Genomic DNA, 27794 nt, shown 5'->3' on the forward strand with positions numbered 1-27794 from the left:
TGGAAATGAAATCATTTTTTTGCAGAAAAGAAAATTATTTCAGTAAAAAGATTCTTTTTTTTTTGCAGTTTTTAAAAAAAATGATCACACTTATATATTTGGGCTATTTTAAAAAACAAGTTTTTGTTGCAACCTTACTTATTAAACACAATTTCGTTTGACACCATGTCTTGATTGACCAGCTCTATCAGAAGTTACCTTATGAACCACTATTGTTATACTTAAGTGGAATTTTCCAAATTGATCTGTTTTTTCTTTTTTTAGAATGATCTTAATATAGTTGCATCATTTGATAGAAGAGGTGACCACATGTATACTGGTAATGGCAGAGGAAAGGTTCTGGTACTTTACTCTAAAACGTTAGAAATCAAGGCTTCCTTTAAGGTCACTCAAGGAACTACTAGCGTCACTGCAATCAAAACCATTGAATTTTCACGAAGGGGAAAGTGAGTCTTTATCGCTATTATATTTCGCTCAATCGGATTATTGATATAAAATAGGATTTGGTTTTGTCAACACGACCTCACATAGGAGGAGGTGACTCTGAGGCTGATTCCCCCTCCCCCTCTTGATTTCTGAAATATAGATTACAAATACATGCTTTTTAGCTATGCAGTGGTCAAAAATGTCTAAAAAGAACACATGCATTGTTACCCCCCCCCCCTCCCCCAGTGACATGATCCACCTCCCTGGATTCAATTTGTCTAAAGACCTTCTTGTAATCAAGCGCATGCTTGTATAATAATATATGTCTTTTTGTCTTCTTTTTCCTTTTTTTTCGTTTTATTTTTGAAGACATATTAAAAAGTAAATTTTCACACTACAATGTTCTACGCGGAGGGGCACAGGACTCATTCATACCATGTACAGGAAAAGAGCCCCCCCCCCCCCTACCTGCTCTGTGCGTAGGTTTAGATTTAATTAGAGATGTTCGTATCTTCAAAACCTTTAGTGGTTCAAATCCTTAAAAAGATGTATGCGTGAAACTTTGGTGCAAATAAAACAGATCGAAGCAAATTGAATTATTCTCACGTTTTCAAGATAAAACTCAATAGGTGGCGTTTGGCGAGCCATCGTTAAAACAAAAATCTATGGACCTGATTTCTAAAGCTTGTGGACTTTCTAAGGTGGCCAAATATTATTACTCTGATAAATTATCAGAGTAATATAAGGTTAGCTTATCTACGCCTAAAATAAGGTTAGCTTCGATGCTAGTTAATGTCAGGATGTCAGGATGGTATCTGATTTATTCTTCCTACCATATCTACTTTACACGAAACACCCAAAGCACATATTTTTGGTGCCATATGGGACTTTAGGATGGCATTATCCAATCGTTAAGACTAATTTTTAAATAATCTTTTAAATAGCTCTCTATGATGTTCCAGTACCCCGCGACTAGTAAAATAAAAAATAGGGCACATCAGTGCCCTCAAAAAGTGATATCCATGCAGAAATGTAATTTTTAATTACTGGGAGACTGTAATTTCCCTATATTAAGTTTTGGACAATAGTAATTCTAATAGCGTACTTTTCATCCCAATCTGACATTTTTTTAGGGGTTTTATGTGTTCAGTAGTCCTGTGAAGTTGTTTTCCAACTAACTTTTAGTATCAGAGGCAACGCTATAGTGTTGCTTATAGTAAAGGCCGTACGGCTCTAATGTTTTATTATTTATTTACTATTATTATTTTTTTTTCCAGAGGCACTTCATATGGAAGGAGTCGTCGTATAAACTTCAAAGGGGGCTCATTCGATTGGAAATCAAGAATTCTAGTGCCCTTTTTAATAGTAAAAAATGATTGTAGGGCACCTAGCCCCCCCCCACGCCCATCATTCCCCCAAACACATCCAATCAAAATTTTATGATGGCCATTTTGTTCAGCATAGTTGATTTCCAGATAGAAATTACATTTTTGAGGAGGACACTCCCCCACGACCCTCAGGGTAAGGGTTGTAACTTATGCCCTGGGGACATATAAGGTTTTTATAGAAGGCGTTGTCGTAGAAACTTTAAAAAGGACTCATTCGATTGAAAATACGAAGTGCTATTGCCCTTTTTACTAATTGAAAGTGATTGGACTGCAACTAGCCCCTCCCCCGCCCCCAGCAGTACCCCTAACACCTCCAATAAAAATTTTGAGATATCCATTTTGTTAAGCGTAGTTCATTTCCGGATAGAAAATACGTTTTCGAGGAGGACACTCCCCCACAACCGTCAGGGCAAGGGTTTTAGCTTATGCCGTGGAGGCATATAAGGTTTTTAAAGAAGGTGTTGTTATAGAAATTTAAAATAAGGCTTATTCAATCAGAAATTAAAAAGGCGAGTGCCCTCTTTCATAGTCATAAGTTATTGGAGGGCAACTATCCCTCCCACGCCCATCATTCCCCCGAACACATCCAATCAAAAATTTGAGATAGGCATTTTGTTCAGCGTTGTTGATTTGCTGAGATAAAATATGTTTTTGAGGAGGACACTCCCTCACAACCCTCAAGGTAAGGGTTTTACGTTATCCCCTGGGGGCATATAAGGTTTTTATAGAAGGCGCTGTCATAGAAACTTCAAAAAAGTTCATTTGATTGGAAATTCAAAGGGTTAGTGCCCTTTTTAATAGTCAACTGTGATTTGAGGTCAAGTATCCCCCCTCTCACGCCACCTTGTCCCCAAACACATTCAATCAAAATTTTGAAACAGCAATTTTATTAAACCTAGATTTACGTTGTGGAAATTATGTCTTTGAGGATGACAACTCCCCCACTGTTCTCAGGGCACGGTTTTTAAATTAAGGATTCTCCGAATCCTCTCAATTATTTCTTATGGAAGGGATGCTCGTATAAACTTCAGAGCGGGCTCATTTGATTGGAAATTTAAAGTTCTTGTTCACTTTTTAAGATTCAAAAGAGCTTTGAGGGCAGCTAGTCCCCCCCCCCTCCTCCACCCCCTAAATAAATCATAAAAAAATTTTTGAGATAGACATTTTGTTAAAATAGTTCAAAGGTCTGATAAAAAAAATCCGGGGTAGACACAGCCCACCAGGGCCCGGGGGTAGGCGTTGTAAGTCATGCGCTGGGGGCATATAGACAATCAAACAATTAATGCAAACAAAAATACAATAGATATTAATGTAAATTAATAAATAAATTTAGTGCTGATATTAATGTTAAATTAATAAATAAATTTCTGCTCGGTGGAATTTAACGCGGGGGAATTATCAGCAGGAAAAGAAAATGTCCTTTGAGGGGGGAGGAATTTCCCAGGGGTGGGTTTTCCAAACGTGAATTATTCAGGGAGGGGACGAGTAAACCCATTCGATAATATTCTAAATTTTACGTCTGTGAAAGTAACGGGAATAAAGAATCAACGGAAATGTCAGATAGCACTTCAGGTTTCTTTAGACGATTTTGTTCGTGTCTCTTGAAAAAAAGTCATTTTCAAAGGACAGATTATTTTCATTTGCATTACTTTCTCTGTGGCTGCTCAATTATGTATGTGAGGGAGGAGACTTCCCCCACCACTGTCTACGCTAAGGTTTTAGTTTTTATCTCAAGGCTTAAAAATGAACGCAATGCGATAAAAGTATAACTCAAAATAACATATATAGAATAAGATATGCACATAACACGGAACAATTAATCAAAAGTGCATATTATGAGTTGAGGGTCACCCAAATGATGGGCCAGGGGGCTCACCATTCAAAATCTATGAAATCAATCCTTCAATAACTGAAATTATAATTTATTTTTGAGTATTTTAACGTCTTCCACAACTCAAACTGTCCAACATTCTACAACTCAATTATTTTGTCTAATCTACTAAATCGGGAACTGATGATATAAGTGTCGTTCCGCTCAGTATTGAATGATTCTCCAACCTCACCCCCCCCTCTCCTATTGTCTACGCTAAAGTTTTCTTCTTTATGCCAGGTACGCCGCCCCCACCCAAAAACTTTAATAAGGTAAAGTTTTGTATGGGAAGAACACATAGTAAATCTTGTATAATTATCCAATGATAAGTTTAAAATACATACTCTGTGATAGCTGAAAAATTGCTTTGGCACACAAAATCCTATCAAGGTCAATTCCAACCAGTCATGATCCCTTTGTGTCAGCAAGTGAAATTGTCAAAACACCCTTATTGAAGCTATTTTTTCAATCCATTCATTGTTTTCAGTCGCTGTCCACAAGTTATGCAAGCTGTCTATAGTTAGCCTAAAACCTACTGAGTCATTGGCGCTTTACAGAGAACTAATTATATTACAAATCTTTTCTTTTATACTTGATATTGAAAATAAATATTAAAATTACAGTAAAATTTTGAACTGATGAGCTTTCAGCAATTAATATCATTATAAATCAAATATTCAGTTTAATTTATTAGTTCTTTCCAAGATTGGTCAAGACAAATGTAGCTTCACTACAAACCAAATTTTGATACTGCCCCCTTCTTTAACTGTAAAAACCTAAAGCCTTCTGTGTCATTGGTGCTTCACTGAAAACGAATTACTCGTATATTATAAATTTATTCTTTTCCAGTTCTTACAGCATTGAAATGAAAATAAAAATTACAGTGAAAAAAAAAAATCTTGAACTGATGGATCTTTCAACAATTAATATCATTATATATCTAATATTGAATTTGATTTTGTTTATACTTTCCAAGACTCTTCAAGACTCAAATAGTTTACAATAAGGCACCAATGACGCAGTAGGGTTTAGGCTTCTGCAGTGAGGCGATACCCAAACTCTTGTTTGAAGTTATTTATATTCGATTCAAACTTGATTTGCATATTCAATTTAAGTTTCACTCGTTTTAAAATTTATTTATTCATTTACAGTAATGTATATTGTATGTTTGTTCGCATTGATTGTTTATTTAATTTCTGTTCGTTTTAAGTTTCATTTATACTTTAATAGCAAAATATTTTTTTTAGTTTTAAGCTTGATTTTCATATTAAATATAAGAATTACTCGCTTTAAGATCTATTTATTCATTTATATTATTACTTGTTGTATGTTTTTTGCTATGATTGTTTATTTAATTTCTGTTGGTTTTGGGTTTCATTTATTCTTTAATAGTAATTTCTGGTCGTTTTGAGTTTAAATTTTAACAGGTATTTGTATCTCCTGAGCTTAAGTTTAAAACGGCTTACTTTTTTTTGAAAAACTTATTTTTCGGAAAGTTTTTTTTTAATTAATTTAAGATTAACCTAAATAATGGCTACCGTTTCTGAATCCCCTACAAATGAAAATAATTTTATGTTTTAGTTGTGAACTTACTGAAAAATTGTTGTTTTGAAATCCATGGGAGGGGCAAATCCCCCCTCCCACTAATTGAGACCACTAATTCCAGAAGACTACAAAAATTATACAGATTAAAAATTTAAATTTATTGGTAAAACTTCTAGTTTTATGCTAAAAGTGTTAGGATTGAAAAAATGCAAAAAAAAAAAAAAATTAGGGTTCAAGTTATTGAGTATAGCCTATTCTATGTTAGAAAAATGTAAATAATTCATGCATTTTTTTTAATGTTCATATTACCTTTGATTTCTATACATGTATATATATATAAATATATATTTATGTATATATATATATATATATATATATATATATATATATATATATATATATATATATATATATATATATATATATATATATATATATATATATATATATATATATGTATATATATATTTACCGCAAATCAGCATCGATAAATAAATGAAACCCAAAACGAATAGAAATTACAATAAATAACCGACTCAAACTCAAAACGAGCCGAAAATAACATAAGTTGGGCTCAAAACCCCCTACGTCTTCCCAAGGCCAGAACATAATTTGCACTTTACTGAAAAAAAATATAATGTTTTTACTGTCATAACTTTAATAAATCAAACAATATTAACATTTTGATTACTAAATATCAGTATATGTATATTAAACGGACAATGCACATTCATTTTTTTTTTTCAGTAAATTGCAAGTTATGTTCTGGTGGCTATTTGAATGAGCCACTTTTTAAGTTTTTACGACAACTCTATCTGTGAAAACATTATATGCCCCCAGGGTATAACTTACAACCTTTGCCCTGGGGGCTCAGTGGGGTTTGTCATCCTTAAATACATAATTTCCAGAACATTCAACTACGTTGAAAATGGCTATCTCTAAGCTTAGATTGAATGTGCTTGGGGAAATGTTGGGCGTGAGAGGAGGGTCAATTGCTCTCCACTCACTATCGAAATTTAAAAAGGGCAATTTCAATGTCCAAACAAATCAGCCCTTTTTGAAATTTCTACAACAACTTTCTATATAAACCTTATATAGCCCCAGGACATAAATTACAACTCTTGCACTGAGGGCGAATCCTTTCACGGAGGGCTCTGAGGTGGTTATCATCCTAAAAGACATAATTTCCAGAACTTTTAACAACGTTGAACTAAATAGATATCTCACAAATTTGATTGGACATGTTTGGGGAAATGGTGGGCGTGAGAGGAGGGTTAGTTGCCCTTCAATCACCCAAGTTTCTAGAACAAACATTTCAATAAAAACTTATATGCCCCCATGGCATAACTTATAACCCTTGACCTGAAGACTGGGGGGAGTGTCCTGCTCAAAAGTATAATTTCCTGAACTTTAAACTGTCAGAAACAAAATGGCTATCTCAAAATTTTGATTTGATATGTTTGGGGAAAAGGTGGGCGTGAGACGGGGGTTAGTTGCCTTCAAATCACTTTTGACTATTAAAAAGGGCACTAGCCCTTTGAATTTCCACTCGAACGAGCCCTTTTTCAAGTTTCTACGACAAAGATTCCAATAAAAACCTTATACGCCCCCAGGGCATAACTTATAACCCTTGCCCTGAAGACTGTGATGGGAGTGCCCTGAAGACTGTGATTTGATTATGCTCAAAGGTAAGGTTTTTAAAACTTTAAAAAGCGTTGGACGAATTTGATACGTCCCAGTTATAATCGGATATGTTTGGGGATATAATGGGCTTGGGAAGGTGGATAATTAGTCTCCATTTAACGTCATATAATGAAAAGGGCACTAGCCATACTGACTTCCAACTAAAGTAACATCCTTGGGAGTTTCTATGACAAAGCATTCTATACGAACCTTATACGCCCCCAGAGCGTAACTTACAGCCCTCGTCCTGAGGGCTGTGGGGGATTGTCCTCCTCAAAACATAATTTCTATGTGAAAATCAACTCTGCTGAACAAAATGACAGCCTAAAAATTTTGATTGGATGATTTTGGGGAAAAGGTGGGCGTAAGAGGGGGGTTAGTTGCCATCAAATCACTGTCGACTTTCAAAAAGGGTACCAGACCTTTGAATTTCCAGTCGAATTAGCCCTCTTTTAAGCTTCTACGACAAAGATTTCAATAAAATCATTATATTCTCCCATGGAATAACTTTCAACTCTTGTCCTGACGACTTGGGGGGGAGTGTGCTGCTCAAAGGCATACTTTCCTGACCTTTAAACTGCGTGGAACAAAATGGCTATCTCAAAATTGTTCTTATATGCTCCCAGGGCATAACTTAAAACCCTTGCACTGAGGGTTGTGGGGGAGTGTCCTCAAAAAGATATTTTCTATCTGGAAATCAACTACGCTGAACAAAATGGCTATCTCAAAATGTTGATTGGATGTGTTTGGGGGAATGATGGGCGTGGGGGGGGGGCTAGTTGCCCTCCAATCACTTTTGACTATTAACAAGGGCACTAGCCACTCCTTCCAATCGAATGAGCCCTTTTCGAAGTTTCTACGACAACTTCGATACGAAGTGCCCTGGTATGGAAAAACAAAAAAATAAATAATACATTGTGCCAACATCGTTCTTAACATAGGCAGCGCAATTGCGCTGCCTATGATATGTTGCGCAATAGCGCTGCCTGAGTAAAGAACGATGTTGGCACAATGTATTTTTTTTTCGGTTTCTTAGTCTTCTTAGACCAGGGCACTTCGTATTGAAGGAGTTGTCATAGAAACTTTGAAAAGGGATCATTCGATTAGAAATTCGAGTGGCTTGTGCCTGTTTTAATAGTCGAAAGTGATTTGAAGGCAAATAACACCTCTTCCACGCCCACCATTTCCCCAAACACAGCCAATAAAAATTTTGAGATGGGCATTTTGTTCAACGTAGTTGAAAATTTTGGAAATTATGTCTTTGAGAATGATACCCCCCGACCCCCCCCCACAGCCCTCAGGGTAAGGGTGGTAAGTTATGCCCTGGGGGTATACAGTTTTTTTTTTTTATTGAAAGCGTTGTCGTAGTAACTTAAAAATTGTGGGCACCTCGTATCAAAGGAGTTGTCGTAGAAACTTCGAAAAGGGCTCATTCGATTGGAAATTTGAGTGGCTTGTGCCCGTTTTAATAGTCGAAAGTGATTGGAAGGCAAATATCACCCCTTCCACGCCCACCATTTCCCCAAACACATTCAATCAAAATTTTGAGATGTGAATTTTGTTCAACGTAGTTGAAAATTCCGGAAATTAGGTCTTTGAGAATGACACCCCCCCCCACCTTTCCCCCACAGCCCTCAGGGTAAGGGTTGTAAGTTATGCCCTGGGGGCATATAAGGTTTTTTTTTATAGAAAGCGTTGTTGTAGGAACTCCAAAAAGGGCTCATTTGATTGGAAATTGAAATGGCTAGTGCCCTTACTTTTGAGAAAAGAGAGAAAAAATTAATAGAACGGTTATAACTACCAAAATAAATTACTTAATCTTCCACAAAATTGAATCATAAAAAAACAAAATAGGGAAAGCTGGATATAAACTACGAAAATAAATTCACAAATGGAAAGAAATGCTGGCACCTCATGTCAATAATGAAAACTTATAATTGAGAACCTTTTCCAAAGTAAATTATCACCGTGGTATATTGATTTATGGCATCATGGTTTATGGTATCTTGATTTTGAAAAATGTAATGGTATGTGGCTAAATTTACATAACTAAGATTTTTTTTCAGGGCTTCAGGAGCCTGTGCGATTGTTTGGTTGTGCAATTGAGTTTTCGGTCTAAAAACTTAAAGAATTGAAAGGAAACAATTATTCAACCATTGGAAGAAACTTATACCATAATTCCATTATTGATTGCAGAAAATGTCAGGTATGGGGCTACAATAAATACCTTCTTGATTTATCCTCTTGAAAAGGACTCGTAAAAAAACAAAATTTAAATGACTCTGTTATCTACAGGTATTCTGTTAAGTTAGAGATGGTGCCAATTACATCGGTTCAGTCTTGTTCATTTTTGTATTGATTAAAATTTGCTTTTATTAATTTTAGTATTATGGTTTTGAAAATTGAAACGGTATGTGGATAAATTAGATCTTTACTAAATATATTCAATTTTGACTCATTTTTACTATCATTTTTAACATATTACTGTAGTCTTAAAAATGCAACTTAGCTAAGATATTTGCTTTCAGGGCTTCAGGAGCCGAAGAAGTATAAATTTACGGTGGCTAGACGATTTTCTTATGCCAATCATCTTATATTAAATAAGTATAAAATAGATAAAAGATAAATTTATTTTTTTAATTTACTTAAAATTATTATTAAACGGCACTATGGCTGACAGTGATTACTGTTACGTATTAAAAAAAAAAATTCTGTGTAGGGCTTTGGTCTGGATACTTCAGAAAGAGAATGGGAACAAGCATTGAATCATTGGAAGAATTTTTCACATCATGTAAATCATTTATCGTTCTACAAGTGCAAAATAAATAAAAGGCAAATTGAGAGCTTCCTTTGTTCCTGTACTTCTTTAGTGAACCTCACTTTATACTATTGTGATTCAGCTGATTTTGAAATGAATTCAGTTGGTGATTTGAGAAACTTAGGAAATATAAAAGAACTTCAAGTTTGGGATAGTTCGACTTTCAGTGATAATTTACTTATAAAATTGACCAACTTTATGCAAAAAATAATTGACCTGACCTTGGTAACTGGATCATAAATTAGGAATAGTACGACGTATAATTGAACCAAGATGTGCCAATATTGTTTCAATTGAGATGCTTGTTGAAGATAGTGAAGACAGTGACCAGTTAATATGCTTATTAAAAATGCCTGATTTGAGACTAAAAACGTTGACCCTGGGATATCGCTGCTTGATTTTTCGCGATCACTTTGAAGCTGTTATTAACGCTAAAGCTGCTATTAACGCTATTGCCACTCACCAAACCAAAATAGTCTATCTATGTATCGATGCAAATACAGAGCTAACAGTATCTAATGAAAACTTTAAATTTCTATTTAGTCAATTTGAAAATCTAGTAATATTTGGTTTCTATGTTAATGCTGATGTTCATGTACGGGAGTCTTTAATATACTTCAACCACCTTAGAAGTCTTCAATTACGTAGCTTTTGTTGAAACAACTTTGCAAGGTGGTGACTTTTAAGCAGACAGTTTGATAAACTATTGGATTTGCAGTTGACACATTTAAGCATGGACTTTGAGATGGATGAAGACAAAGACAATGTCAAGAAGTGTCTCCACTTTATTGCCTCACTGCTCCTAAAATTGGAATTTCTTGAATTATTCTCACGTCCTTTGGATGAAAATTTATTTAGAGAAATAACTACAAATTTAGTTAATTTGGCTGTTCTCAAAGTGATAGACTGTAATATAAGTGACGACGCCTTGACTGGACTCCAAGATGTTGTAATTGACGTTGCCAGACCTCCGCTTAGCACTTTGAAAAGTACGTTAATTAATTTTTTAATGTACTTTATCTATAGTTAGCGCAGATGAAATGCAGGAATTTTGTTTCTATTTTACCGAAGAATTATTCACATTAAAATCGTGTCAATTGCCTACCACTTTTATGTTTTGCTTTTTAATTAATTTTTTTTATAATCATCTGTCTAAATTAGAAGAAAATCGTAAGAGCTCTAATGTACTCATTTTATAAGACAAAACCAATTTATAGGTAATGACTCAGTCAAGAGTCGAGTGTCAGTTATATTTTTCTCTAGTCGTATTGAAAGGATTGTTGAAGAAACCTCTGAAGGGGTGTTTTTGGTTGGAATTAAATTCTTAGTGCCCCTTGGCAACTGAGTTCCCTTCCCTGCCCTTTCTTTTCCCTGGACACACAACTGCACCAGTCCAATATTTATCATTACTTTTATCAGAATGATCACAAAATCTAATGTGCATGCCTCCTAATATAAAATACTCACTCAGCCCAGCGAGTAGGGGCTGTAAATTATCTCTTTTGTTAAAATACAAATGGCACAATCAAAAAAAGGTTGGTGCGTTTAACCTTGGTTATCTTATTGGATTGAAACTTTCTTGGACTATTATTTATCCCACACGTAAATCATATATTTATGAAGACAAGGATGACAGTGCCTCTAATAAAGCCAAAACTTTTGTCTGTCATACGGCTGAAACTTAGAGCCGAGCTTCCTTTGCACGAACTGATCCTAACGAATATCAAGGAAAACTTTTTATTTATTCCACCCAAAAAAGGACCCATGCCGAAATGACTTTTTTCTTATGCTCTCATCAATTAGTAACCTGTGTTTGTTCATTCTTTCAGCTAGACGGGCACCTTTGAAATAAAAAGAAAAGTATTATTAGTTCTCATAGATGGTGCTTGAAATAGGATCATTATTTTCAAATTACTTGTCATTTATCAGTAAATTCTTGGTTCAAACCTCAATTATTTTTATGAATATATTTCTTATATTGGTGAGACACCCCCTAAAATAATATCAAAACTTAATGTTTTTCAAAAATGTTTAAAATTTATCAAAATAATATTGGGACAAAAATATATTTCAAAAAAAAACGACACATTGTTTTTTTTCTGTATATTAAAATTTTTACTTCAATATAAATTTTAATAAAGTAACTTATTTATTAAAAATGGTATCTAAACCCGTGTTCCGATCATGAATAAAAAAAATTTCTTTGATAAATTTTTGTATAAGAGGTGTGGGTAATGTATGTGATGAAGAAACTGTTAATGCTGCGGATAGATGATTAATTTTGAGGTTTAGTGCAGCCAGGAATGAATATTCGTCTTAGCAATTAAAAGGAAAAATCTTAGAAATTTCTGAATCAAATTTGTAGACAGAATTATGGTATTAATCAGAAAAGAAAAAAAGATAATGAAATCATTTGGACCTTTTTTAATGTGTATTTTTATCGTTTATGTAGGAACACTTTCAGCCATAGTTTTCAAGAATAATTTTGAATCTTTTAAAAATTAGTAGGGGGAGGGGTGAGGTTGTATTTTTAAGTCATTGTCGAACATTCGGTATGCCGGGGGGCTGAGGTCGTCCTGATTCGTAATTACTCTTCAGTAATTACAAAATTTATCATTAATCGAAAGTCTTGATAATTTTTCCACAGTTAATTATATTTGATTTAAAAAGTCTATCTAGCACATCTTTTGAACAGATTGCTCTCTGATTTTTGAATATTTTGGGTAATTCGAAGAGATAGGCTAAGTAGTTAAACCAAGTCTCTACCCTACGTATCTATCCAATCACTAAGGACCAACCGTATAGCTAAACACAATCAACCAAAAAGAAGAATCCATGTACAAGCAACATCTTAGTTAGTTGCAATCATAAGATGTAATAATAAGCCATTGTCAACTCAAAACGTTGTTGAATATGGTATTACTAATATAGGTGAGCATTATGAAATATGTAACATAATTGTTAAAATAATTGCAAAAGGAGATTAAACGTATCCCTGTTAGTCGCAAACAGAGTGCATAGACCCAAAAAATTTTTAGGACAGACATATGCTCAAGAAACCCAGGGTGGCTTAAAATATAAATTGCTTTGTTGCTTCTTGGGATACATTAGGTTTTAACAGTCTTCCCTTTTAACAGGTATACAATAGTCTATAAAATTTGCATGAAACATCCGTTATTAGAGAAAAAAAGAGAAATTAGAAAAAAAATCTCTTATTATATTGGTAACTTTTAGTTTATTTTTTAAAACTTCATCATATTGATACCTAATTTTTTAGAATTGCCTATCTGTTTTGTTCTTGGATTAAACTCTCGAGATCAGGATGTGGCTTAACGTTGGCTTAAGTTTTTGTCTCTTGAGATCAATTTTTGGCTTAATAAATAAATGATATTAGTCTTCTTACAATTTACGCTCCCTAATAACACACATGGAACATTTCTATATTTCTAAGAATTCCTATTAAAATTTCTAAAATTTATTTGTTGTTTTTTTCACGGGCTAATGTATCAAACCAATATTCTAAAAAAATCGAGAGGAAGGTCATATAAATGGAAATTTTAAGCTCATCTACCCTTCTTGAGAAGCCAAAAGAATTTTGCCACAGTAAAGTGGCTTCACTACCATTTTTTTGCTCAAAACCAAATTGCCTTAGAAGGGACCATATTGGTATTGAATAAAAATTCTGAAATGATCAGTCGATTTAAAATGATCAAAACACTTTGTTCTGAGCTTCCCGGTTTACGATACAGTGTGGCAGCTCTTTCCACAAGAGCCACAGAGTCTATAAAAAACAAATGGTTAATAAACGGTTAATTGGTTAACGCTTTTGTTTTATTAACATTATCTTAAAGCTTCATTTAATTGAATTGATTCACTTGATGTTTGAAAAATGTAAGCACAGTGGTGCTAAATTCGCACTAAAGTGGTGTTAAATTTATGAGGGGTGGTTGGTCATTTTGTTGGAGATGGGTGCTACTTTCCTCAAAAAGTACATGTTTAGTCCTTAGCTCTCTAACTCTGAGATAAACTTCTAGTAAATATAGAAGATTGTCTTGGAGTTGGAGTGGGGGGGGATATAAATTCTTATCTCATTGTTTGGATGAAGTTTGTGCGAGAGCACTGCTAGGGGATAGCTCCATTCTTATTGCACAATTTTTTTTCTATTTGTTAAATTAAAAATTTATTTTATTTGTATGCTGGCACAAAATATGAAGTTGGAGGGGGGGGGGTATAGTTTATTTTGGTATTTTAAAGTATTAATTTTAAACTTTTTATTTGTTTAATTGTCGTTTTCTTTCTGTCTTTGTTGCTGTGTGTTTTTTTTTTTTTTTACTTTGCAGGACTTACTGAGTTTAATATTTTTTACTGCCATAAAGTGACCGACGTATATTTTAAGTCAGCCATTACGTTTTGTTCTTTAAAGAAACTTTCTTTAGAAAGTTGTTCTCAGGTTTGTAATTTCCTCCCTTCGTAGATACGTGATGCTTGTATGCACGTTTAAATAAACTCTCAAAACCTCCGAAAATCATTTTTTTATTAACATTCATGTAGAATGCTCAAATCATCTTTAAGTCCAAACAGTATCATCATACTAAGTAAATTACTTACTACAGAAAATCAAGTTAATGCCTTAATAACTAGCACATTTGCTTGTATCTTCCGTTTTATTCAGGATTTTAGTTCGTTTTTTGAAATTGCCAGGTGCCTCCTCATTTGCAAAAATCTCATTTACTATCTTCAATTAATTATCACTAGCTTTGTAACCACTTTATTCAGTGATTTATTGTTTTATTGTTTTAATCCTTTTAGTAATGTCTCTCCTTGCAAAATAAATATTCTTTCACATCCACAGTTTCAAAAAACCTTAGCAGCATGGTTACTGTTCTGATAAATAGGAAAAGGTTGTAAAAGTCATTATATTATAAAACCAAGCTTGAAACTAAAAAATGAAGTCTCTAGAATGCCCTTAAGAGTTTTGTAATAATAGAAAATAGATTACTAGGATATATACTTCAGGGTAAAGATTTTATTTGTCAGGTTTTATAATAATAAAATATTTAAACTTACTAGTAGGGAATGTTTTAACCTACTGGTGGACTGGTGATAATTTCTGTCAGTTATGTGCCCTTAGATATAAAATTACACACCTCTGAAAAAAATATTGAAGCAATTCTATTCAAAGTATATGAAATATGAAATAATCTTATATTTTACTATGTAAAGAACAAGATTATTTTTTTTCATTTACCCTTATACGTACTTTTCATTGTTCTGCAATTTAATTTTTGCCAGTTTTACATGTAAAGGCATTTATGATGTTCAAATTTTATTTTATTCTAATTCCAGATTACTGATTATGGTCTTGTGAACCTTTCAGCACAACCAGAGTCGTTCAAGCGATTTATAGAAGAACTAGATTTAAGTCGGTGCGATAGATTTACTGACTTAGGTTTGTCAAAACTCCTTCCAGAATTAAAAAGACTGCGTGTACTCAAATTGGAGGTAAGTTTTAGTAGGCTGTTATTATTCCTTTTTTAAGCACATTGTTTCTTTGATATTGCTATATTTATTTATTTATTTTTAACCCTTCAAACAGATTTAAAAGGTCGCAGGGGCAGAGTACAAAATAGAGAGCGGTAAATGGGGGTAAATGAAGTAAATATTTTGTAAACTTGAAAAATACTGTACGGAGTTTCTGTTTATCAGTTTACGTGAAAAATTTTCAAAATCGTGCCGTGTACAGAAAACCTGGCAGTGTTGATGAAATAGTAAGGATTATTTGGCAATTAATAGTAATCGCCAATTATCAAGATTATTATTATTGGATTATTAGCAATTAGTAAGGATTATTTGTTTGAAACTTTTTTTTTTTATTTCGGACAACTAAAGCATAAGACGCACCACACTTTTTCAAGGTGGGAAATAAGGAGTAAACAAGTTGTTCAACTGGCTGTACGAAAGGACGTCCCGGCTGGACTGATGGAGTGGGACCCGAGTTGTTCCAATTAAATAGAAGAACCTCTGGTTTTTCAAAGTTAGACTCCATACCCAGTTTAGAATATTCGTTCGAAAGGTTTCAGATACGTTCTTTTGACAACCTGTATTCACACACTATTTTCATATTTAATTCAAAATTCTTTTCAACATTGTCTGGAAGTTTCAAAGATATTTCAATTACACTATTTTGTCTTCCCTACTATGGAAAAAGATAATTCCTTTTTGTTTTTGCCTTCACAGTCTTTGATGCGTCACGGATCAGTCTCTCATATAGCTTGAAAATCCAAACGCATTTTCGATTCATAGATGTGCATTATGTCTAACTTTTCAATTAAATGATCAAGGCGAGAGTAGTGAAGACGTAGTTGGTGCAACTGTCCCACTTTAGTTCTCAAATCATACAGATTGAAATCCTAACAAGGATATCACTACCAGACAAAAAAATTGCCACTGCAAGGGACGAGATCAAATACTTAAGGTCGCAGTGTCAAAGGGGTCACAATTTTATCAGCTCTTTGGAAGCGTAAGAAATTGTTAAGATCATCCGCATGTTTATTTGAGTGATACTCCCCATGTACATCCATTCAAAGTTTTTTAGTTTTACTATTATTTAAATTTTGTGTATTAAATACAAATATCAAACAAAGGAAATTAATCGTTAATGAAAAAGAGCTTAAGTGCAGTTGTGCAATCTTAGCACTTACCGGGTGCTAAGTTTAAAAATACAGAATGAGCATGAAAAATCATGAATGATCATGAAAAATCATGAAAAATCATGAATGAGCAGAAAATGAGTGAACAAAATACATCTTCATACAGCTCTAAAAAGTTTAACTTTCCTGAGTAATGAAGTAAAAGGTAAACGGTACCACTAATTAGCACACAACTGGTCATTTCTTTCTTTTTCTTTCGTAATTTGTCACTTCTCCAGGGGGAAAACTGCTACTTATTACATGTATAAAACTCAACCAAACAATTATTCATTAGAACAGGTCAGACGGTTATAAAGCAACCTCGTCAGACATTGTTCAGCTTCAATCGATAATTCTCCAACATATGTAGCTAAGACCGTGGATGGATTGCTTCGATCAGAACCTTGAAAAGAAGTCGCCCCAGACGATTTCCATGACATAATGTTTGTTTTGTGTTTTTTGATTTTTGCAAGTTCTTACTAATCAGTTCCAATTTGTCCGTTTGGGAGAGATAAGTTCTTATCTATCACAAGTGCCTATATTTTTTTATCGCCTGGGTTTTAGCTTTGGGAAGTTTGATGTGGTTTGTTATGGGAGCTCTACTCGCCCATGTTACTTGGATATCTTCTGTAAGAAAAGATATCTGAAAGTCTGGTTTGGTACTGAAGATTGAGCAGCGATAAAAATACCGGTTCTGTTATACATGAGGGATTCTTTTTTCCCCAGCCTAGCACCGATGAAGGTGGTCTGAAATAACGGGTAAGTAGAGACTCCAAGGGAGATTTTCAACAAGAAGTTTTCTCCTTCCTGAGACAATTTTGTATGTTTTAAGGATATAACCGTTCAATTCGTGACTTACTTGGGTTGTTTTACTTTGAGGATACTTTAAGCTTTGGTGTCAGTAACCCCACACGTCAGTACTTTCCATCTGAATGGTACCCCACCACCTCTAATAGGCTGTCAAAAGGACATATCAGCCATATTCCAGAAATTGCTCACGGTATCAATTTCAAACTTTCAGGGTATGTTGAGGGTGATGCTGCAAAAAAAAGATACAATTTATTTGCTGTTGCTAATTCTGCCGTAACTGCGACAACTGTTATTACTACTACGACTAAGGGCATTGAGGTAAAGTTAAAAGGGATAGTGAAACTAAATAAAACTATCAAAAATGAGAATATATTTATACTTAAACTAAAACAAAAGAGGTCAGCTAACCCCCGGCCCATAACCCCTAAATAGATCTCACAGGTTCATCACCCAATGTTTGAATTATAAATTGAACAGATTCGTTTGCTTGCAAACTTAGCAGCAGCTCGTTTACCTTTCCCAGCATTTAACCCAGTCTGACCTTTGTCCGCAAGGTCATCATTCGTATCCGAACTATTATCAAAAATAGTACTGGTTGAAAATTTTGCCTGCTTTTTAATTAAGCTATTATAAATCAAACAGATCCTAAACTTCCCTTCATCTCTATTTATACTAATACCTCTCGTTAGTATTTTTTTTACTTCTATAATTTTTCTGGAACTTTTTAAAAGTCCTAATGACGTATCTACTGTTTTTGTTTGATCAAATAAAATACTATAATAAGGAAAATCATAAACATGTTCTGCAACAGCTCACTCAAACGTTTCTGGTGTTTTGTTTTGTTTTAGAGCGCAATATATTGCATTCTTGTGTTGCTGCAGCCTATTTTCTAAAATCTGTTGCGTTCTTCCCACATAAAATTTACCACAAGAACATGGAATTTTGTATACTCCCTTTTGCAAATTTCTCGGTACCTTGTCTTTCCCTTTATTTAACAACGAGCTTTTATTATGTCCTGATTTAAATGCTGTATTTATATTATGTTTTTTAATTCTATTCTTAATTTTTGTGATAATATTGGGACAAAAGGCAAAGTTATGTAATTTGTTTCTTGATTTGACCCATCTTCTTCTAATATTTTTAGATCAGTCAACTTTTTTTTCCTTTTTTCAATTATTTTAGAAATCATATTTTCAGGATAGCCATTATCTATTAGAATATCCATAATAAAAATTATTTCATTGCTTATGCAGTCTGGTGTTGATAATTTTAATGCCCTATCAACTAAAGAAATAACCGCACCCCTTTTCACCCGGATCAGATGATTTGATGTGAAAGACAAGTATCGGTTGTTATTAGTCGGTTTACGGTAAATTGAAAACGCTAGTTCGTTACTATTTCTATGGATCAAAATATCTAGAAACGGTAACTTATTCTCTGTTTCCTTTTCAATTGTAAAAATTAATTCTCCTCCCAGATTATTTAAATGTTCCAAAAAACCTTCAATTTCTGATTCCCCGTAATTCCAAATAACTAAAATATCATCCATATATCTGCCCCAAAATTTAGGTTTTAAAAAATGTTTCTATAGCTAAATTTTCTACATACTCTACACAAATATTTGTTAAAAACGGAATTAAAGGTCCCACCATTGCTAATCCCCTGATTTGATAGTACACTTTATCTGTAAACGTGCAATAATTAGTATACCTGTTACTTACTCTGACTAAATTTAATATTGTTTCCGGTTCAATTTCCGAAGATAATTCTTCTATCTCATTTTTTCGTTCCTCAAGTTTTTTGGATAAAATACTAAGTAATTTATAAAAAGTACTATACGTATACATGGATTTTATATCAAAACTGAACAATCTAGATTCTTCTGATATTTCTACACTTATAAGTTTATCTTTTAAAAATTCCGAGTTTTTTATATACAAATTTTGGAGATATAATAATGGTTTAAGTGTCATTGCTGCCCATTTCTCGATTTTTACCGTTGGTGAATTGGTTGTTGAAACAATAGGTCTTAAGGGGATACCTGTTTTATGTATTTTTGGCAAACCATATATTCTAGGGCTAACTGATCCCCTTGGAAAGAACTTGTGATACATCTGGGGTGTGATACTTCCATTTGTTTTAAGGTCTTCTAAATCTTTTCTTAATCTTTTAACATACAAATCAGTTGGGTCCAAGTTAAGTTTTTCATTTGTTGAAGTATCACATAGAATTGTTTCTATTTCACTATCGTAATCATCTTTTTTTAGGATTACTACTATATTACTTTTATCCACTTTCGTTATTTTTAGAGAATCATCTTTTTAAATCTTTGAAAACTTGAATACCTTTGTTCTTACCTTTTTCTTGATAACTACCAAAATCTGTTAAAATATTCACTACCCCTAGTCTTATCTCATCTACATTATTTATATCTTTTGGAAACTTATGAATCCCTGATTCAATCTTTTAAATAATTTCCTCTATCGGTACATTTTTAGGATTTAGTCCAAATTTTATACCTCTTTCAAGGATTTCCTGTTGTTCTTTGATTAACTCCTTTTTGCTTAAATTAATCCCCCCAGGGCCTGGGGTGATTATTTTAAGTCTTAACTCATATTCGGAGTATTTGTGTTTAATTAAATGTGTTGTATTCACTGCTTTATAGAAATTAAAATCCGTTTTTCTTGTTTAATTTTTTGTAAATGGAAAAGCAGTGTGGTCTAAGAAATTATTTATCTGAGGAATAAATTGGTGCATTAAGCTGAAACCTCAAGAGTACGTTGTGGGGCTGTTGAACTAACCAAAGGCTCTATGTGCAAACTCCCACTATTACAGTCACTTTATTTGGTACTACTTGAAATGGGTAGAAACTATCGCAAAGAGAAAAAGGGCTAACGCCCCTGTGGCTTTTAAATATCAGTACATTACTTACACTTTTTGCAAATTAAAGGCATTTTTAACGTTTTCTCTTCTTTTTTTTAATAACCTACATCCAAAATAATAAAGACTTTCTGTACTTTTTTTTTTTTTTCGTTATGAGAAATAAAAACACATGGTTTGAAATGGAGATTGTTGTCAGTGTAAGGAAAATCATGTTTTGGTCACTAGAAGACCCAGGGAGTGTTAAGATTACTCCTTTCCATTCTTTTAGATGGCGTTTTTCTTTATATGTATTATTTCCAAAGTTTTAGGGGGACCATAACAATGGTATTCAATTGTAGAAACAAAATTTAGTTTTAACAATGGTTAAATTGAAGATATATATTCAACTAGTGATATAAAATTAACGTCTTGCTTGGGCAAAGCTTTTGTGGGATACGTTCATCAGGATAATTGGATGTGCATATTTTCTTAAAAAGAACCCTATAAAAACTAGTTTATTCATAAAAAATATTTTGAAGGAAGTTTTTTTTAAGTTTTTCTTCAATCCTGTTTGCTCTACTTTCAGTTGTATCTTTGAATTTTAAAACAGCAAACCACATTTATGTACCACCTACGCGTAAAAATAAACAAATTTAATTTTATAACTAAATTAATTTATTTCTAAGTTAAAACAGCTAAAATTTATGGCCTCAGTGCAAGTTTTGGTATTTCGTTTTCCTGCCCTGCTAGTTTTAACATCTCAGTGGATCATGAAAATCTATCTCTCAATAGCTGAGATTGAATTCTATCGATAATTACCACTGTCTTTACTAATAAAGAAGGTAAACTTATCACATAATTTTTTTATTAGAGCGTCGTGCGTTTTAATGCAACTGTGTAAAAGCTCATAAATTAAGTGCTCAGAATGGGGAAGGGGGGGGGCAGAAGGGGTAGCAACCAGGACCGTATCTGGAATGTTAATAGGTTTGAAGCTTTCTCATCGGATCTTAGTGGCCATTTTTTTTCTTGCTTTTCTTTTATTTCTATGTTTTTATTTATGTTATTTATGTTTATGTTTTTTGCTGTCTCCTTCTTTTCCTGTCCTATTTTTTGGAAGGAAAATAGGTGGACAGATCAGTTCTAGCCACGCTAGAAAGTGTTTTTTCTTGTTATTCAAGCTTGGGGGCTATAAGTTTCCTGTACAAGGTTTTTGACAATGACGATTCCAATCTTGTACTTTTCGTTTTCATCAGACTCTATTTCAAGGGTTTCAGGTTCTTATTGAAAAAGATTTATCAAAATCATTACGATTATGATTTAATGTTTTTAGTTTGAAAATAGCGATTATGAATATTGACAAAGCTCTAAATTTTAATATTGCTACTGTTTCATTTGATTTTGCTTTAGGCAGCCATGCATTTGAAAATCCCAGCCACAAAATAATTTTTGATGAATCTGCTCTTATTAGCAATGACCTAGGCCTAAAACAGGTAGTTCGAGAAGCAATTGAAATCAGACTTAAGATTAATAATAATATTTCCTTAAATAGGGACTTTGTATTTTTTCCACAGAATACCGATGAAGGAAGATAGACCCATAGGCCTGTACCCTTTTCGAGCGAGTCCCAGAATCAAAACAGCAGGAAATACAAAAAAATAAAAAGATCGAATGCTAAATTTGATTTTTATAAAAACATCAAACTCGGAATACGCAGCATTGGATGTTTTAGTCCTAAATCTCGGTAGGTGAAAGTTGGGTGAAGCGGTTTGGAGTAATACTGATTTCCTTTAAATGGCCTAGAATTGTTATCTTATTTTCTGAAATCGTTAGTCATATATTTTTCTTTTCTTTTCAGGGTTGTCCTAAAGTGACTAGCAAAACGCTCGAAACTGTAAAGAAATATTGTCCAAAGCTTCGGCACCTGCACTGGATATAGGATATCGACTCATCAGATAAATGCGACTTATTGGATGCCCTGCCTTTACTAAATATTATATTATCCTAGAAATTACTAGTAACTTGATGATTTTATTTACTGTTTAGCTCAATAAGAATTACCGGTCTCTCAAGTTCAGACTGCCTTATTTGGATTTTATTTTACAATCAATTGTAGCTGATCATTTTACATACAAATCTTCTAAAACCATGTATGTTGTTCTATTTTGTTTGCATCATAAAAAAGGAAGTTCTGAACTCGAATAAATTTTTGGAACTATCAAAAGTTGCTCAAATACCCCGAAAAATCACATAGATTCGAGGTAGGCTAAAGAAGAAATTCGTAGGTAGGCTAAAGAAAACCCTACAAGCATGCCCCACCTAAGTGAAGTTTACTCCCAAAACTATATTGCTAAAAACTTGATTGAAAGAACTTCTATTTATATTCTTAGATTCAAAACACACGTAATTTGTAGGTTTGTTTTTATCTTCATGGATTTCTACGTAGGAAGCTTTAGAATAATAATAAAAAAAATCAAAACACTTAACACTTACTTCTTACAACCTGGAAAAACTGTTTGGTAGCAGCCTTGCAGACAGAGCCGTTCCTAGGGCTGGCTGTTCCCGGGAAAAATCAATTGCAGCTTTCCCCTCCCGACTCAAATACAAGCAAAAAAAGGCAAACTGAAGAAAAAAATTGATCAAAGTGGGTAACCCCCCCCCTCTTTAGCCTTGGTGCATGGGGCAGATGTCCTTATTGCCCGCTCCCCCTGTTTTAACGACTCTGCTTGAAGATAAGTCAAAATTTGAATACTGGAACATTATCAGCGTATATAAAAAAATGTATCAGTGTAAAGTTAATAATTTTTTAAGCGTAAGACTCAAAACGCGCCGAGAATAAAAGGAGTACAGCTGACGCCCCTCATGCCTTTTATAGAACAGAAAATAATATGCACTTTACTCAGAACAATCGTACTAAAAAAAGAATTGAATATGGATAAACATCTTTAGAAGACAGAACGGAGGGGTTTAGGGGGTATCCCGACTCCTCTTAGTTTCTGCTTGTTTAAAGTTTCACTCGGTTTTTTATTTATTTTCTTTTCGTTTAAGAGTTCCGTTTATTTGTTCGAGGTGATTTATGGTACTTTTAAGCTGGAAAGATTATTTGACTTTGTTTCTGCTTATCTTTAGTTTATTGTTTCTCTTTAATTTTCCCTGAAGAAAAAGGTCTTTTATGGAAAGACCTTTTAAATTGATTATTTGAAAAAAACTACGTTTTCTAAAGAGTTAAAGAGGCTGAGTTACAAGGTCGAACCTTAAAACGTACAGGGATTAGGAGGCACAGTTGGGGGCTGCCGCCCCCCAAACCCCCGCTTTCGCAGCCTTTAAATAAAAAAAAAATTTAAACTGAAAGTAAGGAGCGACATTAAATCTTAAAACGAACAGAAATTATTCCGCATATGAAAGAGGCTGTGCCCTCCTCAACGCCTCGCTCTTTACGCTAAAGTTTTTATTGTTTAAAAAAAGAGTTGTGAGAAAGTCAAACTTTAGCGTAAAGAGCGAGGCGTTGAGGAGGGCACAGCCTCTTTCATATACGGAATAATTTCTGTTCGTTTTAAGATTTAATGTCGCTCCTTACTTTCAGTTTAAAAAACTTTTTTTTTTTTTTTGGTAAATATATAATTTGGTAAATATATACCAAATTATATTATTTTGTTTAAAAAAAATATAATAAACATTTCATTGCCTTTTTTTATTATTTTTACAAGTATTATTATCATTCATATTAGTATTTAATTTCAGCCCCCCCCCCCCTATATAGGCTATACCTAACCTACCCAACTCCAGAATTGGCCGATCTAGGAGGGGGGGAATTCTTTTCTAAGAGAAATGCCTATTATATTTGTAACAAGCATAAAAAAAGCATTAAATGGTGTATTCACTTTAATCCTAACTCAATAATATGATTTGGTATATATTGACCATGAATTTCAGCCCTCCCCCCTATATCTGCCAATTCAGGGTATATATTTCTACAACCTAACCTAACCCTGAATTGGCATGTATAGGGGGCAGGGCTGAATTTCATTTCCGATAGAAATGACTATTATATTCGTAATCAGCATAAAAAAGGCATCAAATGGTGTATTCACTTATTTTGGTAAATTTCTATCAAATCATATTATTGACTTATGCATAAAGTGAATATACCTCTCGATGCCTTTTTTTATGCTGATTACAAATATAGTAATCATTTCTATCGGAAATGAATTTCAGCCCTCCCCCTATATATGCCAATTAAGGGTATATATTTCTATAACCTAACCCTGAATTGGTATATATAGGGGGGGGCTTAAATTAATTTCCAATAGAAATGATTATTATATTGGTAATAAGCATAAAAAAAGGTATTGAATGGTGTATTCACTTTATTACTAACTCAATAATATGATTTGGTAGAAATTTACCTTCATTTCTGATAGAAATGAAGGTAAATAAATGAAGGTACTATATTTGTAATCAGCATAAAAAAAGGCATTGAGTGGTATATTCACTTTATGCATAAGTCAATAATATGATTTGGTAGAAATTTACCCCTCTCAATGCCCTTTCTTATGCTCTTTACAAATATAATAATCATTTTTGTTGGAAAAGAATTTTAGCCCCCACCCCTGTATATACCAATTCAGGGTATATATTTGCACATTAGGGGGGTGGGGGTGATTTTATTTCTGATGTAAATGAGAGGTAAGTTTAAACGGTAAATATTTACCAAATCATATTATTGAGTAACAACTAAAGTGAATATACCATTCTCTGTTTTTTTTATGCTAATTAAGAATAGGCCTATAATAATCATTTCTATCAGAAAGGAATTTTAGCCCCCCCCTATATATGCCAATTCATGGTTCAGGGGGCTAAAATTTGTTTCCAATAGAAATGATTATTATATTTGTAATCAGCATAAAAAAAAGACATTGAATGGTATATTCACTTTAGTTGTTACTCAATAATATGATTTGGTAAATATTTACCATTTAAACTCCCCCAACCCACTAAGAGGAGGAGGGCTGTGCCCTCCTCAACGCCTCGCTCTTTACGCTAAAGTTTTTATTGTTTAAAAAAAAGAGTTGTGAGAAAGTCAACTTTAGCGTAAAGAGCAAGGCGTTGAGGAGGGCACAGCCCCTTCATATACAGAATAATTTCTGTTCGTTTTAAGTTTTAATGTCGCTCCTTACTTTCAGTAAAAAAATTTTTTTATTTATTTAAAGGCTGCGAAAGCGGGGGGTTTGAGGGCCGGCAGCCCCCCAACTGTACATTCTAATCCCTGTATGTTTTAAGGTTAGAACTTGTGACTCAGCCTCTTTAACTCTTTAGAAAACGTAGTTTTTTTCAAATAATTTCTGCACGTTTTTGTATAGTTTATTACTTATTATTGCTTGACTAACTGTTAGATGATTGTGTATTATTCTTTTCTTTCTCGACAGGGTGTTTTAAGGGTCGACCTTGTAACTCTGCCTCTTTAACTCTTTAGAAAACGTAATTTTTTTCAAATAATTTAAAAAAGAAACTGAGTTTTTTTAAAACTTTAAATTCAGTATATAAAAAATTTCCTCTGACGGGGAATCGAACCCGGGTCTTCCGCCTGACAGTCAGGAGTATCAATCGCTGTATTAAAGAGACACAATTGTAATTGTATTTTTAGTATGTGGAATCTATTTTTGACGCAAGCAAATCCCCACAAAACTTGATATTTGGTTTTTGGAAAACAGAGAAGGAGTGATCAGATTGAGCTGAAATTTTGAGGATAAGCTCCCAAGCCCCAGGAAAGCTTATCCTCTAAATTTCAGCCCGATCAGACAACGTTAAAGGGGGGGGGGGGGCTGTGGTGGGAAAATTTAACATAGGCTCTTATAGGAAAACGAGGTTTTCGTTAATGTAAATTCGGGGGATAATTTTTTCGATCTGAAAATATCAAAAGGCCCTAACAGGTCGAATTTCACTTCGAATGAGTCCTCATCCACCCGGATCAGTTGCCAACTGTGGCCTGTAGGCATGGCTAACAAGAAAAAAAAAGAACTGTAAGTGGCTATATTTGTGTTTTGGAAAACAGGGAAGGAGTGATCGGATTGAGCTGAAATTTTGAGGATAAGCTTCCGAGCCCCAGGAAAGCTTAACCTCTAAATTTCAGCCCAATCAGACAACGTTAAAGGGGGGCTGTGGTTGGAGGGTCGAAACTTCCGGCCCACTTTTACCCATGAAGATAAAGTCAGAGGGGGGGTAAAATTTTGCACGTTTCTTGGTTTGAGCTTGGGCTACAAAATGCGATTGCCGCTGTCTCTCTGCAACCGCTAGGACCGGAAATCGCTTAACATTGCGGTGGGTCGCCTCTTTATAGAGGCACAAGTGTGCCTCCTTGATAATTTATTTTTGTTTTAAGTTTTGATGTTACTCCTTACTTTCAGTTGAAAAATCTTGTTTTTTAGAATTTAATTTCTGATCTTTTATAAATAGACCTAATGCCTAGAAATCCATCTCTCTCCATTAAAAATTCAGGTAGCCTACTTGTCTAGGCCTATTATACACCACTCACTCAAGTTTACAATGTGCAAAACTTGAGAACAAATTGGTTTCTTTGTTTGTTTCTTCATTGCCTTAAAAATAAATTTGGACTATATATTTGCCCATTAGGGGGGGGGGGGGGAAATAAAGTATAGCTGGTCTACATACAAAATGTCTTAGGTACAATTATTCTGCATATTATTAATTAAGAATGGTTTTCTGACTTCAAACTGTCCAAATACTTTACCTCCCCTCCCCCTTGTGTGCAAATGTATAGCTCAAATTTATGTATTTAATTATAAATTCCCCATATATTCTGTCACTTGTCGTTGTTTTGCCTCACACTAAGCTGAAAGAAACTAACAAAGAAACTGGTCTGTTCTCTGTTTTACACAGCATAATCTTGAGTGAGTAGTGTATAATACATAAGTACCAAAATTTCTTCTCCCTACAGAAAAAAAAACTCAAATAAAATTCTCAAATTTGGAAAGCCTTATTTCCCCCAGGGGGGATATTTTCTGTGGTGGGGGGTATTTTCTGGGGGGAGGGGTAAATGCCTAGAACCAACACAATTATACACATCTATCAGATTTGTGTCAATAGATTGTCCCAATCTAAATCCATGCTGACTCTGCATAATAAGATTGTTAGAGGTGAGGTGTCTGACAATGGCAGTATTTACAATTCCTTCCAGAACTTTCCCAACAATGGATGTAATACTAATAGGGTGGTAATATGCTGGGTTTGATTTGGATAGAGGTAATATTAGCATTTCACCAGTCCTGAGGCAATATCTTTGTATCCAGGGACTTTTGGAAAAGGGTTCTGAGAGGCAAGGCCAATTCTGCATGAGCTTCCTTTAATGTCCAAAGGTGTATTCCATCAGGCCCTACAGATTTGTTCTGGTTCAGGTTTTTCAGTCTAGCCTTAACATCATTTTTACTGATAGTAATTGATAGCATTGGCTTATCAACTGTATACTTGGATTGATTAAGAAGTGGATCTCTATCTAGGATAGTGGACTTTTTGGAACTGATTTTTCAGCATATCAGCAATAGGGCCGTTTTTTCACTAATCAAAGTTCTAATATATTAAATCTTTTTTCAGAAAATTCTTAAAAGTGAAATTATTTAAATAATATCTTACATCTTTTGTTGTTTTATGCAAACGTCTTTCATCATTCTGCTCTGATCAGCAGTCTGAGA

The 27794-nt window shown here is 33.8% G+C and overlaps 2 protein-coding genes and 1 long non-coding RNA gene across 6 annotated transcripts in view; all 3 read left to right on the top strand.

Annotated features, from left to right (window-relative positions):
- Positions 1–27794, top strand: part of LOC148944975 (uncharacterized) — a 336360-nt gene that overhangs the window by 69868 nt on the left and 238698 nt on the right. The window contains exon 4 of one of the 3 annotated variants that reach the window (XR_016142720.1): positions 21947–22349. The exons of 1 other annotated variant lie outside the window; for it this stretch is intronic. The gene's annotated coding sequence lies outside the window, so the exon portion shown is untranslated. The remainder of the gene's footprint in view (positions 1–21946; positions 22350–27794) is intronic. One more of the 3 variants, XR_016142721.1, reaches the window with a different exon arrangement.
- LOC148944976 (retinoblastoma-binding protein 5 homolog) lies at positions 269–9890 on the top strand. 2 transcript variants are annotated; one of them, XR_016142723.1, is made up of 2 exons: positions 269–446; positions 9632–9890. XR_016142723.1 is itself a non-coding variant. In XM_089099119.1 (2 exons), the coding sequence occupies exons 1-2, from the start codon at positions 310–312 to the stop codon at positions 9016–9018; spliced, it is 177 nt and encodes a 58-aa protein (XP_088955245.1). In that variant the 5' UTR covers positions 269–309; the 3' UTR covers positions 9019–9204. The 2 variants fall into 2 exon arrangements, 1 of the variants encoding a protein (XP_088955245.1); XM_089099119.1 differs by lacking the exon at positions 9632–9890 and adding an exon at positions 8979–9204.
- LOC148944977 (uncharacterized) lies at positions 10425–15236 on the top strand. Its single transcript, XR_016142722.1, has 2 exons — positions 10425–10719; positions 15077–15236. It is a non-coding gene; the product is annotated as an uncharacterized LOC148944977 (long non-coding RNA).

Source organism: Artemia sp. Qi Xiang Cuo, chromosome 13 (assembly GCF_049724085.1).
Source record: "Artemia sp. Qi Xiang Cuo chromosome 13, ASM4972408v1, whole genome shotgun sequence".
NCBI classification, from domain to species: domain Eukaryota; kingdom Metazoa; phylum Arthropoda; class Branchiopoda; order Anostraca; family Artemiidae; genus Artemia; species Artemia sp. Qi Xiang Cuo.

Coding starts and splice junctions, on each gene's coding strand:
- LOC148944976 (XM_089099119.1), top strand. CDS start 310: ATGTATACTGGTAATGGCAGAGGAAAGGTTCTGGTACTTTACTCTAAA. Junction 447..8,978: donor GAATTTTCACGAAGGGGAAA/GTGAGTCTTTAT, acceptor ATTTTTTTTCAG/GGCTTCAGGAGCCTGTGCGA.